General features: G+C 43.0%; 1 protein-coding gene across 9 annotated transcripts in view; it reads right to left on the bottom strand.

Annotated features, from left to right (window-relative positions):
* PRDM10 (PR/SET domain 10) overlaps positions 1 to 13,154 on the bottom strand; it is a 55,561-nt gene extending 42,407 nt beyond the window's left edge. For 5 of the 9 annotated variants that reach the window (XM_065416992.1, XM_065416994.1, XM_065416991.1 and 2 more), the window contains exons 1-6: positions 12,999 to 13,154; positions 10,497 to 10,661; positions 8,495 to 8,554; positions 3,086 to 3,305; positions 2,361 to 2,602; positions 866 to 1,069 (exon numbers count right to left, since the gene is read on the bottom strand). In XM_065416992.1, coding sequence (XP_065273064.1) covers positions 866 to 1,069; positions 2,361 to 2,602; positions 3,086 to 3,305; positions 8,495 to 8,554; positions 10,497 to 10,661; positions 12,999 to 13,091 — 984 coding nt within the window. In that variant the 5' untranslated portion in view covers positions 13,092 to 13,154. Of the gene's footprint in view, positions 1 to 865; positions 1,070 to 2,360; positions 2,604 to 3,085; positions 3,306 to 5,157; positions 5,278 to 8,494; positions 8,555 to 10,496; positions 10,662 to 12,998 lie in introns of all 9 variants that reach the window. The other 4 variants (XM_065416990.1, XM_065416995.1, XM_065416997.1 and 1 more) reach the window with 4 other exon arrangements.
* Positions 13,155 to 19,876: the final 6,722 nt, after the last annotated feature.

Raw genomic sequence — 19,876 nt, 5'->3', positions numbered from 1 at the left:
GAGACCTCATTAGTTGACAGAGCACTAGTACACCAGCAGCCAATGATATTCAGGTGCGGGTGGGACGAATGGGAACAGGAAAACAGAGCATAACACTGTTGCAGTACTAGTTAGGTTATAATCAGTGGAGTACAAGTCAAGATGGCTGCTAGGAGTACACTATGAGAGAGAGATCATTTGTATACATTTATTTTGAGCTTCCTCACTTAGGATCTGATCCAAAACCCATTGAAATCAATGAAAGTCTTTCGCCTGACTTCACTGGGCTGTGGATCAGGCCCCCATCTGCTCTAGCAAGCTGAAAAGGTTAAGAAATTGCTCAGACTATTTAAGAGCAATAAATGCTAACGTTTAAGGCTTTGTCTACACCAGGGGTCGGCAACGTTTGGCACGCGGCTCGCCAGGGTAAGCACCCTGCGGGCCGGGCCAGTTTTATTTATCTGCTGACGCGGCAGGTTCGGCCGATCGTGGCCCCCACTGGCCGTGGTTCGCCGTCCCGGGCCAATGGGGGCGGCGGGAAGCGGCGCGGGCGAGCGATGTGCTGGCCGCGGCTTCTCGCCGCCCCCATTGGCCCGGGACGGCAAACCGCGGCCAGTGGGGGCCACGATCGGCCGAACCTGCCGCGTCAGCAGGTAAATAAAACTGGCCCGGCCCGCCAGGGTGCTTACCCTGGCGAGCCGCGTGCCAAACGTTGCCGACCCCTGGTCTACACTAAAGTTATAACCAAGTCCAGGGATAACAGGGTTTCAATTTGTAGCATAGGTGGGATCTTAAGTTGGGTATTTGGGATATTTTCTACATTTCAATTTACCTTCTTTCCCACTATAAAGGGGAATCATGATGGGTGAGCACTGCAGTCTCTTACCTTCAGTTCCTGTTTGGGCTCCACATTCTTAATTGTTGTATAATAAATATGGTGGCCATACTGGTATGCCACCAGGTTCTGCTCCAGGTGGTTCTGGGCTGGACGCACAAACATCATCCAGTTACAAAGCGCCTCACTGGACAGCTCAAACCACAGATCCTCTTGTAAATCCCTGTCTTTTCTGTCACCCTTCTCAAGAGACACCTGAGGCAAAAACCAAAATGCACAGAATAGTCGAATTCCACAGTGGTCACATAATAGAAAGGAACCTGAGCCCTTAAAAATCTGTTCTGACAACTACAGCTTCTCCATGAGGAAGGTAATGCAGCCAGAGCTGAGATTTTCACTTTGCCCACAGGACTCCGATAACAGATGGAACCTAGGAAGGGGCTTAAAAATAGACACAGATGGGATCTATGATTGTAAGGGACATGCAAAGACAGTGGACCCTCCCTCAGATGGTGAGTGAAAGAAGTATGTTCATTCATCTATACCTGATGTACCTCTGCAAATAGGCCATGGAAACTGGAGATGGCAAAGACCTAATGCAGGGATTGGCAACTTTTGGTTTGCGGCCTGTCAGGGAAATCCGCTGGCAGGCCGGGAAGGTTTGTTTATCTGCAGCGTCCGCAGGTTCGGCCGATAGCAGCTCCCACTGGCCGCGGTTCATCGTTCCAGGCCAATGGGGGCTGTCGGAAGCAGCGTGGGTTCAGGGATGTCCCGCAGCCCCCATTGGCCTAGAATGGTGAACCGCGGCTAGTGGGAGCTGCGATCGGCCGAACCTGCGGACGCTGCAGGTAAACAAACCGTCCCAGCCTGCCAGCGGATTTCCCTGATGGGCCGCATGCCAAAGGTTGCCAATCCCTGACCCAATGTATTAGGTTATGTGGACTAGTGGTCGTCAGTCTGTGCCTCTACAGATTCTCAAAGCTCTTTGTGGCCTCATCTCCACTGAATACAGGAGTACTCCCAGCATGCAAATCAGTGAGCAAATAGATCAGAGCCATTCAAATCCCTCCTCTTTCATCCAAACAGATTTGAAAAAGGGAGAAAATCCCCCTTCCGTCTAGAAGTCAGGGGAGGAAGAGTCAGAAAGAAGAAATTCTGCCAACTGAAGTCACAGCATGCCACAATGCAATGGCTGCAAAATGTCCTGAGATGGAGTTGCAACGTTTGTGTTGACACTCTGCTTTAGTCAACTAACAGTGAATCATAGCACTCAGTGTCATGAGACAGATATGTCACAGCACAATAGTATCAGGATGTGCACCTTGACTCTTTTGTGGCTCCCTGCAACTACCTTGGATGACTAAGTAGCTCTCTGGCTGTACCAGGTTGGTAACAGTTGCACTGCAGTAAGATGAAGGTGTCGGGAGAACACCTCTGATAAAATCACAACAACAGATTCTAGGGCACGAAAAACAAGTAGGTGTAAGGTGTCTCTCTTTCTCTCTCTCTCTCACACACACACACACACACACACTCAGAGTGTTACCTTTAAATGGATGTAGCAGTCTTTCAGTTCAGTTTGTCTGACCAGCGGTCCCTCCACGGGGCCAAACTGTGTGCGTTTGGGAATGCGTCTTTTGGAGAACACTCCGCCCAGGAACCTGTCTATATAGAGCACCAGGGGGAGGCTGGCTCTTGCTCTGGTCAGCACTGGCCGGTTTGGGATTGGGTGCAAGGGTCCATGTTTCGGACACACCGAGGGATGTGCGTTATTACACTCTTCACACCCTGCAACACAGTCAGAGAGGAAATGAATAATGGACATGAATTCCCATGCACTGGCATAAAGAAAGGCCCTTACACACAAGATATGATCCCCCTTTAACCGCCTCTGACCTGAATATTTGCCAGAAACTGCTGCAGGTACCACAGCACTCAAGCTAATGGTCTGTTTATGCTTTAAGAAGGCTGTCATCTTACAATGAAACATAGAAGAGAAGCCTCACGTTTTACTTATAAGCAAACAGTGCACTCATTCCTTGAAAGCATCTCAGAGGCCCCAGCTAATGGAGAATGCAGCTGCCCACCATCGAAGTCAGATAAAGGCTGGTGTGAGTATATATGCTTCTAGGTGCAATCCAAGGTGTTGGCTATGATCTCTAAAGCCCTGCATGGTCTTTGACTCCACTTACCAAATGGTTGACCAAAAAAAACAACCAACCAGGGAAGGGGGAAGAGGGCAGTAAACTAAATGCTTCCTCTTACGCTTACACAGATCATGGGGGTCAAAGGGTCGAGGTGGATCTGGGTCCCATTCATCCAAGTCGGTGTCTTCCCCGTCTTCGTCTTCATCTTCATCATCCTCGTCGTCGTCATCATCTTCCTCTTTCGTTTCCATCCTCCCCATTGGGTTCTGCAGAGGTGCTAAAGGATCAGAACCATCCACTGCCTCCATAGGAGGTAATACCTGGTTATGCACTGGTAATGATGCCTGAAGAAAGAATTCACAACACAAGTTAGATGGCTCTCCTATCCAGAGGGGATCAAAGCTCACAATTAGATCATCACCTCTATCACAAAGGCAAGAAAACAAGATTATTGCTAATCTACTCTTCACCTCTTTGTTTCCTTTGGTAACCAAACAGAAAATGAGGGAGAGTGAAATCATGAGTATATCACCGCTGAGGCTATGTGCCCTGTAATGCTTCACTGTTCACAGTACTGTGGACCTTGCCAAGTAGGCGCTTGGTGAAAATATCTACCCAACCCCATAAAACAGTGACACATCAGGAGGATGCACCAAATGAGAGGAATTTTGAATCTTCAGAGGGTCTTAGCAACTAAACAAATCCCACTCCCTATCCGTGCTTGAAGAAAGTACCTTGGGTCTATTTTAATTTATTTTGATTTATAAAATGCAATTATTCAATGCTCTGACATATGATCTTCTCCCTCCTACCACGAAAGCAAATGAAAACAACCCCTTACATACACACAGAGGCAGAGTTCACACTCTCTCTCTCACACACACTCTCTCTCACGCGCGCGCATGCAAACACACACACACACACACCACACACACACGCACACACAGGCAGAGTTCAATAAGGCAGTAGATAATTAAGATCTAAAATCCTATCAACGTAAGACAACGAGGCTGATTCTTAATAGCTAACGGGTGTTTCGTTTTAGCTCTAATTTTAATGAAGATTTTCTTTCTCAGGTTTCAGAGTAGCAGCCGTGTTAGTCTGTATCCTCAAAAATAACAGGAGTACTTGTGGCACCTTAGAGACTAACAAATTTAACTAATAAATTTGTTAGTCTCTAAGGTGCCACAAGTACTCCTGTTATTTTCTTTCTCTTCATCCACACAACAAGCAGAGGTAAATTCTCCACACTGTACAAAAATATCCAACCTCCAAAACAGGTCTCTCAGAAAGAGAACAAGAAAGATTATACAGGTTTGTCGCATCTTACGTGCATTTCACATGTGCGAATTCAGCTTTACGCGGTCGGCAAAAACAAAAACAAAACAAAACAAAAGTGAAAAATAACAATTTAAATACTGTTCCTGTAGTGCGGGCGATTCTGCCCGCCATTACACTCAATGTAATTTTGACTATACGTGGTTTTCGCTTTACGCGCTGATCGCGGAACGTAACCCCACCGTAAGATGAGACAGACCTGTATATTGTAAAACCTGTCTTAACAGACTACCAAAAAGAGAACAACCGACACTGGTCACATATAATAGCAGGGATTACTAAATTTGATACTCAAAGCCTTGGGAGAATACTTTAAAGCAGGGGTTCTCAAACTTCATTGCACCGCAACCCACTTCTGACAACAAAAATTACTTCCTGACCCCAGGAAGTGGAACTGAAGCCTGAGCCTGCCCAAGTCCCACTGTCCCAGGTGGGGGAGGAGCGGGGGCAAAGTCCGAGTCCCACTGCTCCAGGCAAGGGGGCCAAAGTTGAAGCTCAAGGGCTTCAGTCCCAGGCAGGGGGCCTGAAATCTGAGTCCTGCCGCCCAGGGCCGAAGCCCTGGAGACCCCATTCAAAGGGGGTCCCGACCCACAGTTTGAGAACCGCTGCTTTAAAGTGATTGCTTCAGATAGAACAGTCCCTAGAGCATGTTTCACTATACTTTAAACAAATATCCCCGCCCCCTCAAAAAAGCCCCATATTGCATGATAAGACAGTAGAATGCTGTAGAAGCCTTCACTAAAACTTTTTTTTGCATCGCTTCTTGCATCACTCAGACATATTTAATCATCTGTTTCCATGGAGCAGTGAAATCAGAGTACCTTTACAGTTAAAAGAAAAGGGGTCCTGGCAACTTACTCTGTCTGCTTGTGGACCCTGCTCCAGAGCCATTTGCTGTGGGGATTCGGCAACGTTGCCGAGCACGGAGAGGTTGGTGGAATTCATGCTCTGAGCAGCAGCAGGCAAGAGCACAGTTACCTAAAATCACAGGCACTCATTTTAGCACTGCAGCATTTCTATCAGTCACTTACACATGGGCAGTGCCCTGCATACAAAGCTTCTTGGAGCTCTTCACAAGATGAAAAAAAATGCAGTGTTCTAAAGGTGTTTTTGGTAGAGATGATGGGCCTGAACCAAGCACCTGGACCCAAGCATTCCTGAATTGGAGGGAAAGGGTTTTGAATCCAGATCTGAAATTTGCAGCTTTGGAATATTCCATCTCCGGCTTTCAGCTTTAATTTAAGGTCCTTTCCAGTCTGGGATTAAAACCATGCTAGCTGCAAGTGTGTTTAAATGCCCTTTAGCTAGCTGGTTCCTGCTAGAACTAATGCACCAGGGACTTTGTATTTTCTTTTGTTCTTCCCACATACACACTTTTCCCTCCCTTTTCCTTTCCCTTGCACCAAAGACTATAGCTCCCTAATTTCTTCTCTGTTTCTTTTCCTTTAACAAACCAAGGAACAATACATTAAAGAAACTAGTAATAATGAGATTAAGTTGAGAGATGAAGCACTCAAAACTCGGGATTCCAAAAGTTAGCATTATCTACTGCCCTCCTTAGTTGGCCACACGGCACATGCAGTATTTTTCTATTATTTTTTTCCTTGTTATAGTAACACACATCTTAATTTACAATATTATTGAGTGTATTAATTTACCTCTCCCATAGAACAATTTAGATGTGTAAGACTGCTGAATTAATATTGCAGGAATGACGTTTCCCGACTTTTGAGTGCTGCTTTCTACTTATCTATGCAGGTATTTTACATGATGTTCATCACTGTGCTGTCTGAACTTTCACCTTTCTTAATCTTTAACACTGCATCGGTGCTAGTGTTGCATATAATTATATAAGCAGTCTTTCAACTGAGACACAAACCCTTGTCCATCTATAGAGAGGCCTTGAGAGAACTAAATGATGATCAAAAACCAGAACAAAAGGTGTGCAGTCAAGAACAGAGAGGGAGAAAGTCCCTCTTATAGATATATATATGGAGGTGGTATATGTTTTCTAATTCTAGTTCTGCTCTAAAAGAGATAATATTAGAACAGCCCAGGCTTCACTAGGGGCTAGAGTGGGCACTACAGAATGGATGCATTGGCCAGTATATTAGAGAGGTGTAAATTAGTGCAATTCCCCAAAAGGCTGCAAAGTATTCTCTCAGGGAACAGACAAAAAAAACCCAAACCCCAAAAATACATGGATACTCAAGTTCCTAGTTCCTTTGAGTTTGTTGTTGTTTTAATTGGTCTAATTTATAAAATTGCTTTCAAATGAGGGCTGCAGAGAGCAGTGTGAAAATGACCAGGATGCAGCCAAGAAGACAGCTGAAATTAACTGTCTGGTATTGACATTTCCTGATGCCAAATGGCAATGCAATAGGCATCATTATTCAGTGGCATGCCTCCAGACCTGCCAGCAATGAGGAGTTCACACAAAGCTTGTGTCTGTGCGTATATCCTATTAGCACCTCCATATATATATCACGCTTCAAACACATTGTTACTCTCATCTCCATGATGCGCATTGTAAGAAATCAACATTACTTTAAAAAAAGCTTGGAATGGCCCTTTCATATCGAGTTCTTTTGAAAGACAGGAGGAGCCTTCTTTATCATTTTAACTGCTATGATTAGTTCAGATGTCCCACAGGAAATGTGTGTGTATAACACCCGCAGAAGCAGCAGCTGCTCTAATGATATGATAACGGCTCACAAACAAATGGAAGTCCTCGCCTGGGAAAGTTATGATATTAAAAGATGTTGGTGTAGGGGCAGGACCTTGGTGGGAGGGTTGGGGATATAGAAATAAAGCGCTTGGTCCCCACGTGGCATATCCTGTCATTATCAGGAGATACCGTGTGTGTGGGGATGGGAGTCAGTATCTTCGCTGTGTTTTAAGTGTATAACTTGCATTGTTTCTGGTTTTAGGTTTGATCATACATTTACAGCCTGCTGAAAAAACACAGATTAAACAGACAATAATAAGGGTGGGGGTTGTTTGTTATTTTTAAATGTGAATCCAATCTAATTAAAAATGCCAGAATGGCAACTACGGACTGCAATCCTCTATCCACAGAATAGGTGGAGCACAGACAACAGCACTGTGAGCTTCCGTCGCATTCTACCCATGTGCCTCAACCCTGATCTGGAGGGTCTCCTTCTAGCAGTGAGAAAGGACCTTGTTCTCTGTCTCTGTTCATTCCTTCGAGTCTCTACTGAGACTGTCAACAAGGTTGCAGGAGAGAATCAATTGTAGTGGTAGCTTTTATACTATGGAAATGATTGAGATCTACCATCTCACTTCATATAGGTCACTAAACAGCTATCAAATGGTCATGATTTTTAAATCAGTAATGACCAGGGCTGACTTTAAACCAATAACCTAGAAGTGAAAGTATCCATATCTTATTACCATTTCCTTGAACTATCCAATCCTTGGATACATATTAGATAAAATGAAAAACAATCCTTCCCCACCCACCCAGAAAAAAAAATCTTGCATCATCCAGCCTTCACAACCACAGTCCTCAATTTCATGCTGCTCCTAGTCAATTTTAAACTGGTGAGCACATCAAGCAGAAAGCCTGGAATACACATATCAGACATGGACCAAGTAATTTAACTATTTAGCCTTTACAATTACTTTCCTAAGAAATACCTGAGAAATGTTTGGCAAATTAAGAACTGGATCCATAGTCCATTGATATCAGCAGAAAGACTCCATTGACTTCAATGGTCTTTGGATCAGACCCTGTCTAAGGAAACCTAGAAGCCCTGGCTACCTGTGACTACACTAAAAACCAAAAGAAGTAACAAAACAAAACAAATCACACAGATCTATTCTCCCATGTAAAGGGACACTGTTGAGGGATTTTTCATAATATTAAGGAGGAAAAAAAATCAGAGTAGTAGTAATATAACCCATTTAAAGCTTAAAATTGAATTCTGCTATAATTTTTCTACTCATTTATACACACATTGTTCAAGATAGCACTGGCTTGTTATTGTAAGGTTGGTTGCTCATGATCACCAAGAAGCTGGTACTGAATGACTGAAAGAGAACACGATTTGTTCTGGACATAACTCAAAGTACCACAGTAGAATACACAATCCATGACAGTGCCCCTTTGCATTCCCTGAGAGTTCCTTCACTGTGGTATTCAGGATCCAGTAGAAAAAAAAATGCTTCTCACCTGCTGTGTTGTGGCATCCTGCTGGACATAAGCCACTTGGGACGGGTCTGTAAACAGAGTCTAAACAAAGCGAAAAAGGCTTATCAATCAGGCCTCAGTTTACTACCAAATCACACAAAGAGAATTACTCTCCTGCTAAGAAGCAACCTATGTAAGAATTATTTATTTTATTTAAGTCTAAAGTGCATATTACAGTGGCAGCTGTATTCAATTTATACCAGTAACCCTATGTATGTAGAAATTAAACTGAAACTAGTGGCCTCCATATAGACTAGTGGCAGCTCCATAAAAGGATAATACTTTTACATTAATATAGCACCTTTCATTCAGATACCCAAAATGTGTTTACAGACTTTACTGATCGTATATATGGAATAATATTTTTCTCCATTGCTAAAGGGTAACAACCTCTAGGATGAAATACAACAGCTGTTTAACAGTACACAGCAACACTACAGAACAATTTAGGGCAAGAATTTAGACATATTGGATTCAATTGAAATTACAGGGGGATTTAGAGAGGTAAAATGTTTACCCAAAATGGAATTGAGCCAGGATCAAAGAAGTAGGAGATGGAAGACTGTTAGACTACTAATTCCATCATTCTGCAAGTGTGGGAGCTAGCCCCTTAAAAGAAGATGTATCAAACAGCTCCTATATTTAAACAATCTTTAATGGCTACAAGAGGTCAAGAAGTTGGTTTTTAATCTCATGTGAGAAATGACACCTCCAGCATTGTTTTGGTAACTAGGAGTGTCACCCAGTGAACCACGATCACCGCTTCTCACAGCATCTGGGAAGAGAAAACCCTAGGAAAACTGAGTACTGACCAAGGTCAACTCTGCTTGGCTTCTGAGATTTAAAAATATCACCCCTTGAAGGGGTCTGGCTGCAGGCTGAATAAACACAATACTGTAAAAACTCAATCAGTGCTTTATAATGCAGTGTGCTCAAATGTAAGTTAGTGTCCTATTTACACACTACAGCATCTTTTGAACAATAAGACTAAGTCTGAGGGCCTTCTGAGGTACGTGATTAGTAACTTTCTAGGCGATTTCCACTCGTGAGCCATTTCCTCTCACAACAACTCAATCCCTCACCACTTTGTTCTCAAACTGGATGGGACTTGAAGATTGCTGGCAGCCTATGCACTATATTATGATAAACTCTGTATATACTAGATCAGAGCTGTATGACATAGGTGGAAAATGGGGCAAAAGGCAACTCTGGAGTTGCCCCATATACCAAATACAGTTCCTTTACAATGTTAATATGAATGCTGCCATATCAGCAAAGGGATTAAATGCTCTTGACAAGGTTTCTCTCCCATTAAATATATTATATATACACATGGAGATATAGATACATACATATACATCACATAAAATATATGCTATCAGGAACAGCAATTAGATATTTATTTAATCTAATAATTATGCAGGACAAAAATCAGGCCTCTCAAATCAATTGTTTTGCCTAAATAAGGATTACTGGGTTAGAGCCAATGCTTTCAGATCCTATGACAAAAAGTGCTATACAAGTGCAGAACCTATTATTATTATTATTAATTACCAGAACTGTGCTGTGCAAAATAAGGAGACTGTTTCTAAGAAAAGCATGGATTAAGCAGCACCTCTTCCCTCTTCTAAGTATTCACAGCCTACAGCTTTTAGCATTTTATGGAATATAGTGCAGGCAGAATTTCTACAGTGATTACAAACACCTTTGATTTAATTACAGACCAGTCTAACTGAAGTGAAATAGCTAGTACGTCGTGGTTAATAGCCCCAGCATCCCTTGATTACCACATATGCAGAGTTGATTGGAATGAACAGTACATACTCCCTCTTCACCAACGGTTAGAGAGAGGTGGCTATGCACAGCTGATGGCCATTATACAAATCACATAACTTTGCAGGTAGCTGGCTTTAATCCTGAATTAAATTATTACTCTGTACAGCCCACGGGGGCAGGAAGGGAACAGATGTGGAACTACACATGCCTGCGTAGCCTCCACAGGATGGATGTAAACCAACGTGTGCTCCGAGGTGTCCACTGAGGTGTAAGAGGTGCCATCTGCTGTGTAGACCACCTGCTGCGGGGGACGGTCCTGATCATCACTGTACACAATTTGTGCCACTGTTCCACCTTCAGGGACAAAGTGCACCTGGAGAAGAAATGAAGATGATATCCTTAAATAAATGTCTCTGTGAAAGTGTCCACAAACACACTCATAATAGCCATATTCATCATGTAAAGACCTCCTGAGTCCATTCTACACAGCCAATTGTTATGGACATAACACAAAAATCATTGTATAATTTGGACTAATCTAAATGCCAGTGAGGTAGAATCCTGGACATAAAAATCACTACATCCTTTTCCTTTTTACTCTGCATTTTAACTAGAGACATAAATATTTATACACAGCCATTCCTAACATTTAGTTCTTGGATCATTCTTCTCCCTTCTGCTTTTTGCAAAAAGTCGTCGATATGATACAGGACAAGCCTTGTTAATTGTTTATATACTTTTTCAATTTATTTTAATACAATTTTGTGGATTTATATTATTTCATTCATTCAGTTTTGTATTTGGATAGTAATTATTTAGTTCTTATTTGAACAGCTAACATAGTTCATTAACTTACTGATGCTGCTGCAAGTGATACTACTATATCTGTAATGTTGGAATGTGATATGTGGGATTGTTTCCCTGTAGGATGTACATGCATAAAGCTATTTGAATGGAAAAAAATATAATTGCAAAAATTATTTGATAGCTCCTAAAGCTGCTAATGGGATACAGAGACTGCACCTCCAGGCCAGCAGTTCATATCTAGCCAGGTAGTGACTGGAAATTGTTGTCCATGCTGGCCTGTCTGAAATGAGTTGTTCTCAATCTTGTTGCCAGTAGGCAAGTGTTCTCTTCTTGACAACTTTGAGCTGAAGTGCTCAGAATTTTTGAAAACTGGGCCATTTATTTAGATACCTAAATATGGAATTAGGAACCTAACTTTAGATATCCATTTCCAAAGTATCTTAGCCAGAGTATATGCAGGTACTGCACTTTCACAGAGTTTGAAATAAAATTCATATTATTTTATTAAAACTTGTTATAAAATAATTGATTTTGTTTGGTCTTTTGGGATATTTTTTCTTAGAAAAAACATAAGCATCTTAGTTTAGGCACTAAATGTAGATCTTGAAAATAAAATGACATTTTAAAACTAATAATAATGATGAGAATAATACATAGCAGGCATACAGTGCCTTTCATTTCCAGGATGCTGTGAAAATACTAATGAATCCTCACAACACCCCTTTGCAGTAGCCAGAGGAAGTAAGCATTGTTATTCCCATTTTACAGCAGGAGGAGCTGAGGTACAGACAAATGCAGTTTCTTGCAAAGTCCAGAGAGCAAGTTATTGGGACGGCCAGGATTTCAAGGCCTTACTCACAATCCTGTGCAAATTCAGCTAAACAAAAATTGAATAATTGTTTTTATTGTGTATTTTAAATCATTCCGCTGCACTGCTGAGACCCTGAGCAACAGTATCTTACTAATATTTGAGAAGTAAACATGAAACTGATTTGAAACTAATGTGAAACTAATGAATCTTGGTTTTGCTGTCCAAACTGAGTGGAATACAAAGAGTGAAACAGAAGCAATGTAAAGTAAATGAGATTTTTATAAACCTAAGGCCCAATAATAACCATGGTTTAAAAAAAAATTCTGTATATATGATATTACTCTTGACAGTAATGCTTTGAACTGATCCACATTGGTGCTAGAAAATTAAAGAAAAGTGGATGTGTGATGTGACTTTCTGTTATGCTTACAATGAAAAAATGGCAGTAGGAATCTACTACATATGTATTATGGTCTTGTCTTAGTCATGTGACTAATCCTACTGACATCAGTTGGACTAATTCAATGAATTCTTACACTTAAAAGAAGGATTTGGCTGTAGTGGTCACTGCACTACCACAACACTTTAACCAGAGGTCCGATTAGAAAGAAAGAAATTGTGGTACTTTCCCAAACTTCCATCCATGCTTCCAAGCCCAGCTATGTCCATTTCTGATGCCACTACCAGCAGATTGTGCAAAGCTTCTTATGATTGTCGTTCTCTGGCGCTGTGTGCTTATACTAGCAGTGAAATTGTGGACAATGTTGACATTTAAATGACCATTGGTAGGCTCCAGAGATCACACCCCTCAAAATGAATAGGGATAGTTAATATCTCTCAGAGCTATTGTTTCAGGCTGTCTGCAAACTCAGACAGACTTCACAGCATTGGTTTACGCTCAGTTCAATTGCTCAAGCTTTACTTTGCAAACATAGTGGCTAGGCTTCGATTTCTTCTCAAGCTTAGCTTCTGGAGCACAAGATGGCAGGCTCCGGAAAAAAAGTATGAGCTTGTTGACCTGCTGCAAGCAAGCCCAACTCAATCCCTGACTCTAAGAAATAATTAGAGAAATTTCTAGGAGCTGCTAGTCACCTGAGCAGTATTCTGTTCCTGCTCAGCCGATTCAGACCACACCTGTGGACTTTCCTCTTTCGAGTCCATCTCGTCCCTGCTGTGGTGCTCCATGGTGACAGCTAATTACAGGAGCAGTGCTTGGCTGAATAGATTCATCTGTTCGCTATGTCTCTACTCACACAAGACAAGGTGATCTTCTGTAACATGGCTATAATGACAGAAAAGAGACCCAAGATATTAAATAGCCGAGTACATTGCAATCAATTTCAATTGTAACAGAAAGGCAGCTGAAAGGTGTTACTATCTACCACATGCAGGGATGTGCTTCTATGACAGAAGTCTTAATTTTATGAACATATTTTTTCTCAGTTCTCTTTCCCAAATCCTGCTGTACAGTATTTTCTATCTACAGTAGATGAGGAAACAGGCCAACAACTGCAAATGGCAGAGCTCTTTAGGAGGCCTGGGAGAAACAGATACATCCTGCAGCACTCAATGTGATAATTATTGCAGAGCAGAGAGAGGAGTTTAAAAAAGATCCATTTCCCTTCCCGCAAGGTCATCACATTACACTGATCATCCATCAGCTTAGGGTTAGACTGGATTCCTTTTGAAGCCCATCGCTGCTGCTCCTGCACTAGTCAGAAAGGGTTTGTTTCTTCCTGGCAACAAGATGTTCCGTCTACAACTTTCTCAGCCTCTAGTGGCCTAGGGATCAAGAGACAGTGCTGGGAATTGAACCTCAGTCTTTCACAAAAATAATCATTATGTTCAGAGGCAGCCACTGTTTTCTCAATGTATTTGTTTAATTTTTAGTGCAACACTAAACCAATCATGAGTTTAGAGGCAACTCTCCATGTGCAGCTGGCATTTCAGATATTATTAAACTAGACATTTTTTTAAACAGCGAGAGAGAAGAACAATGAAGCTTAAATTCTAATCGATGTGAGCCTGGAAATTTTGACAAATTGCTTCCATGGTAGGTTTTATTCACCCCTTGCGATTTTATCGGAGCCTCTCAAGCTGCCATTGGGAATCTCAGAAGTGTAATTTACAGCTCTGCTGATTGGTTTAGTCAGTCATTCAGCACCTTCCCAGTCCTTCGTCTCCAATGTCATATTAAATTATAGACTTAGGAATTAGCATGAGGCTGAGCCCATTTGATTTTTCAGCAAGTCCAATTAACTTTATTTTATACTGGCTGGCTAGTTGGGCTGATCTGATGCCAGCACCTGCCTGTGCACCAGGAAGAAAGCAGAAGGTCCCTCACTGATGCTATCACTGATTTACGTTTTAAAGGCAAATTATTATAGTCATAATTTATTCCCATAAATTCTGGCATTTGGTTCGTCACTGACAAGCTAGTAAAAGAAAAGGGGGAAAAAAGCAGGCATTTTCTGCCTTCTGTTAATCTCACGAACAATGAAGGAGCCTTGCAGGATCTGAGCACATACATCCTACACAGGCTTTCCCTAGAATGCACAAAGCAATAATTCAGGAAAGCTTTACTATAACGTCATCCGTGGAGTGATGGAAAAATTAACACTATCTCCACACTGAAAAACAGCAAACGGGGGAAAGAGGTTTTTGTGCTTTATTAGACAGTATGTCATGCTATTATCACTGGTAACAGCCTCCCACTGACTCCCTCATGCTAAGAAATACCTCGCATGCATATGTTGCTCAACCAAAGGGTTGACGGAAGAAAGTAGGATATGTCATGTGACTTCACATACACTCATGCCGTTAGACTCCGGGGAAAAGAAAACAGAAATGTTACATTCATGAGTGATGGTATATATACAGCCCACATAGTACTCAATCCTAAAATCTGGGCAAAGAGCAGAAGAAGTAAGAAAAAATGCAATGCCATATCAGTGAGTGACGCTTTAGCCAGGGATCTTACTAGTAAGAAAAAACCACTATTGGCTGCACTGAACAATGGTCAGGGCTGAGAATCATCTAACACTGCTGTCCAAGAGGCTATATTGTAAGGTGCTAAAGAAAGGATTAACTATAATAAATAATAATACAGAGTATTTTGACCTTCTATAGCATCTTTCATCCAAACACCTCAAAGTGCTTTGTAATGTAGGTAAGTATTATTATAAGACTTTCTTCTTATTCTTATCAAATCCTTTCTGTCACTTTAACTGAAATAATTCACCGATTTTGTTAGCCATATGATCACCAGGATGTATATAATGGATTGTGTAGTGCATGTCAGTGTTCATAATATTAATAACAAAGTCTGAACAAGACAGCGTTTAGCTGTATTTATCATAATATCATAACAATCTTTCTTGCGTTCCTTTTCTATCAATTTATTCTAAGTTTTTGGCCGTCAGTATTAACTGAATAGCAGTAATTGCATAGCCAGTTCTTTAATCAATTATCCAATAACTACCTGCCTAAAACAATCAAAATGGATCAAAATAAATGCTGAAGGTTTTATTGTTTGGTTTATTTATTCTATTTACATATACATGAGAGAGAGACAGAGAGAGAGATTTGGTTACTAAGGATCTGATCAAGTAAACCAAGCACTGAATTAAGTGGAAAGCATGAATATAATCAATTAACAGATGGTGTAACAGGGTGGCAGAGTTTTTTGACTGACTCACCCTTTAAACAGGTATTGGAATCTTGAAGGCAGATGCTGATTCATTCCTGCTGACTCATGGTGGTAGGAATAGCTCTTCTATGTTGAATATAAAGGAGGTTGGAATGACTCTTTGGCCCCAAAACTGAACTTTACAATATAATCATTGCAGGGAAATACTAGGAACAGCCAAGCTTAGGGAGAAAGCATTGGGTTTAGTTTAATTTTTTGCTGTGGCTCTGTGAGTTACTGATAAAGCCAAATCTCAGGAAGAGTGGAAGTTTGGTCTACATTCAGGGCATGGCTACACTTGCAAATGTAGAGCGCTTTGAGTTAAACCAGCCTTCGTAGAGCGCATTAGGGAAAGCGCTGCAGTCTGTCCACACTGACAGCTGCAAGCGCACTGGCGTGGCCACATTTGCAATACTTGCAGCGGCATTGGGAGCGGCGCATTATGGGCAGCTATCCCACAGAGCACCTCTTCCCATTCTGGAGCTGTGGCTTGTGGGAAGGGGATAGGGGATGTGGGGCATTCTGGGTCCTGTCCCAACGCCTCGTGATGCATCGGTTCACATCCCAGCAATCCTGGTGCTTCCATCCACATTTGGCGCCATCTTTCAACATTTTTTGTACTGCGCGCTCTGTCTTCCCTTTCGGTCTGCGGGAATGGAGCCCGAACTGCTGAGGAATACTCTGACGAATCTCGTCAGCACATCACGTTTGGCAGTCGAGTTACTCTTTAAGATCCAAACTGACAGTGAGGACTCCGACAATGATATCTACTCCAGTAACGCATACGACACGAGATTGCTTATGGCATTCACGGACATGCTCACCACCGTGGAACGCCGCTTTTGGCCTCGGGAAACAAGCACTGAATGGTGGGATCACATTGTCCTGCAAGTCTGGGATGATGAGCAGTGGCTGCAGAACTTTCGGATGAGAAAAGCCACTTTCATGGGACTGTGTGAGGAGCTCGCCCCCACCCTTTGGCGCAAGGACATGAGATTGAGAGCTGCCCTGCCGGTGGAGAAGCGGATGGCTATTGCAATCTGGAAGCTGGCAACTCCAGACAGCTACCGATCGGTCGCTAACCAGTTTGGAGTGGCAAAGTCGACTGATGGAATCATGTTGATGCAAGTTTGCAGGGCCATTAATCTCATCCTGCTCAGAAGAACTGTGACTCTGGGTAATATGCATGACATTGTGGCTGGCTTTGCACAAATGGGTTTCCCCAACTGCGGAGGGGCGACAGATGGGAGGCATATTCCAATTCTGGCACCAGCCCACCTAGCCTCCAAGTACGTTAATCGGAAGGGGTATTTCTCTATGGTTCTCCAGGCACTTGTGGATCACTGTGGGCGTTTCATTGACATTAACGCAGGCTGGCCCGGAAAGGTGCATGATGCACGCATCTTTCAGAACACTGGCCTGTTCAGGAAGCTGCAAGCCGGGACTTTTTTCCCAGACGAGAAGATCACCGTAGGGGAAGTCGAAATGCCCATTGTGATTCTTGGACATCCCGCTTACCCTTTAATGCCGTGGCTCATGAAACCCTACACAGGGAGCCTTGACAGCAGCAAGGAGCAGTTCAACAACAGGCTGAGCTGATGCAGAATGACTGTGGAGTGTGCTTTTGGCCGTTTAAAGGGCCGCTGGCGCTCTCTATATGGGAAGCTGGACCTGGCCAATGACAACATCCCTGCGGTTATATCTGCGTGCTGTACCCTCCATAACATTTGTGAAGGGAAGGGTGAAAGATGCACTCAGGCATGGAACTCAGAGGTTCAACACCTGGAGGCTGAATCTGAACTGCCAGAGAGCAGGGCTATTAGAGGGGCCCAGCGAGGTCTGCAAGGATTAGGGATGCCTTGAGGGAGCAATTTGAGGCTGAAAGCCACCAGTAATGTCTGGTGCCCTGCACGGGAGTGAAGTGCAGTGGTTCCAATGTTAGTAGGAATCTGTGTTTGCTACGCTGACTTGCAGTGCCTGTTGCTTTTCTGGGCTAAGGTGTCTTTTACTTTATGCAATAATAAAGAATGTTTTCAAAGCCAAAAAATCCATTTATTGAAAAGAAAATTCATTTATTGAAAAGAAACACAACTGCATGGGAAACAGAAAGGGCAAGGGAGTGGGGTGGGGAACTGTACAATCACAGATTTGCGTGTGTCCTGTTATCATACTCAGCCTTCCTGTCTGGAGTGCTGTGCAATGAGTGCTGCACTTCAGGATGGCTATACTGCATGCTGATGGGAGTTGAGTGCAGTGGGTAAGGGTCGTAGTTTTCAGGGCTGGGTGGTGAAGCTACAGGTGCTGGAGGCAGCTGATGGTGATAAGAACCCGGATGTTGGGGAAAGTGGTTGGAGGTGACATGGGGGCACAAGGGAAAGAGTTTTGAGACAAGTGCTGCAGGGGTGGCAGGAGCGGTAGTGCTCCGCCTGCATGGATACGAGCGCCTGGATCGAGTCCACTTGGCGCTCCATGATGCTTATCAGCCGATTCGTGCTTTGCTGCCGGAGCTCTGCGCTTTTGTGCCGGCGATCTGCATTCTGCTGGCGGATCCTCCTTTCACTCTCCCTCCACTCCTGCGCTTTTAGATTCTCGTTAAGCACCTGCTCTTTTACTTCATGCAGCATGTCTTCTTTGCTTCTACGTGGCCTCTTCCTAATTCTTTGCAGTCTTTCAGCCGGTGATAACACGGAGGGCTGAGATCTCAAGGTTTTACCATTAAAGTGCGGCATGCGGAGTGCCCCAGACCCCCCTCCCCCCGACCCGCCACCTATCTCCACCTACCAGACTGGGGGCGGGGAGCTCAGGACCTCTACCTTGCAGCGGGATGGTGCGGTAGGGGCTTCTGCCCAGCGAGGAGGGGGGTCTCAGGGCTTCTGCCCAGTGAGGAGGGGGGTCTTGAGGCTTCAGCCCTGTGGGGCGCACCTGCCAGGACTCAGGGCTTCAGCAGGAGCGGGGCTGAAGCTCCAATCCCCGGTTCCCGGCAGGTATTCCCTGGCTCTCGAACTTCTGAAGATTGTCGTATGTGGCTCGGAGGGCCAATAAATTTGGCCACCCCGCTATAAAACCATAAAAACAAAATACAACTCTCATTAATATTTAGCTTAATTACAACCTAGTTTCTTCAAATATAGCCTGTGCACAAGATTGCAATTAATTTTAATTACATGGAAAGTTTGTCGAATCTGTGCTAGTCCATCATTCTGACTGGTGCCTCCATTAAATTATATATGAAAGATCTTTTCTTGGGCTTCTACATATTTTAGAAGGTGACTTGCACGGGCCTTGTCCTTTGTCTGGGATACCCAAACAGTTGGCATAATGAGGGAATGCTCTCTTCTCTCTATCCATGCTACCTGTCTATGGATCATTTTTTACATGTATACATTTCTCTTTCCAAATATTTTGGGGGCTTTTCCACACCACGTGTAGAAGTTTGACACCTTAGGAATACAGGCATATCACTGCAAATATGCCAATTGGAGATTCTGCTGTGTCAGAAGGGATGCATGCAGATGCAATATGAACCTGGTGTAACTCAATTACTTGCATTTCTATAGCATCCCTGAGACATATATAGAGCATAAGCAGCACATTAATCAGTATGCCAATGTGCAATATGCTAAACCATTTACAGCGCCCATGAAGAGAGCATTTTCCTCCTCAAAATAGCAGGCATGCCTCACTCGGTATGGAATCAGGTGATGACACAAGGGCTGCAATGATAATGGATATAAATACATCATATCATCATCCTCGAGTGTGAAAGAAACAGGATACCAATAGAATGCAGCATAAACAACACAGCAGGATATGGTGTGAGGCGAAACCCACACATTTCCCTTTATTATTAGGAAATTACCTATTTAAATTCAACACAATATTGCCTTGGGTGCATGCACCCAGATTCCTCTGAGCATTCTCTTGCAAGATCTATTTAAATGATCATTTAATCTTATCCATAGTTTAATCTCCTGTAATAATAACACCTAGCTCTTTAACTCCATCCTCTATGGCAGCCCTAGGTCCAGTCCTCCAGATGCCAACACATGTAGAATGCAGCTGCCTGTCTTCTCAAATCTATAAAGTGCAACCCCCTCAGCAAACTCTTCAAACAACTCCACTGGCTCCTCATTCATTTCAGGATACAGTTTAAACTGCCCTACTTTTGTTAAAATCCTCTGGGGACTCCTGCCAACCTCACAGACTCTGTCCCTCTTCTCTTCCAGCACTTGCCTCCTCTTTGACCTTTTCAAAATCTCATCAATTTTGGCTCACAAAATAA

This window comes from Emys orbicularis, chromosome 15 (genome assembly GCF_028017835.1).
Source record: "Emys orbicularis isolate rEmyOrb1 chromosome 15, rEmyOrb1.hap1, whole genome shotgun sequence".
Taxonomy (NCBI): domain Eukaryota; kingdom Metazoa; phylum Chordata; order Testudines; family Emydidae; genus Emys; species Emys orbicularis.
This window is presented reverse-complemented; position numbering and strand designations above follow the sequence as displayed.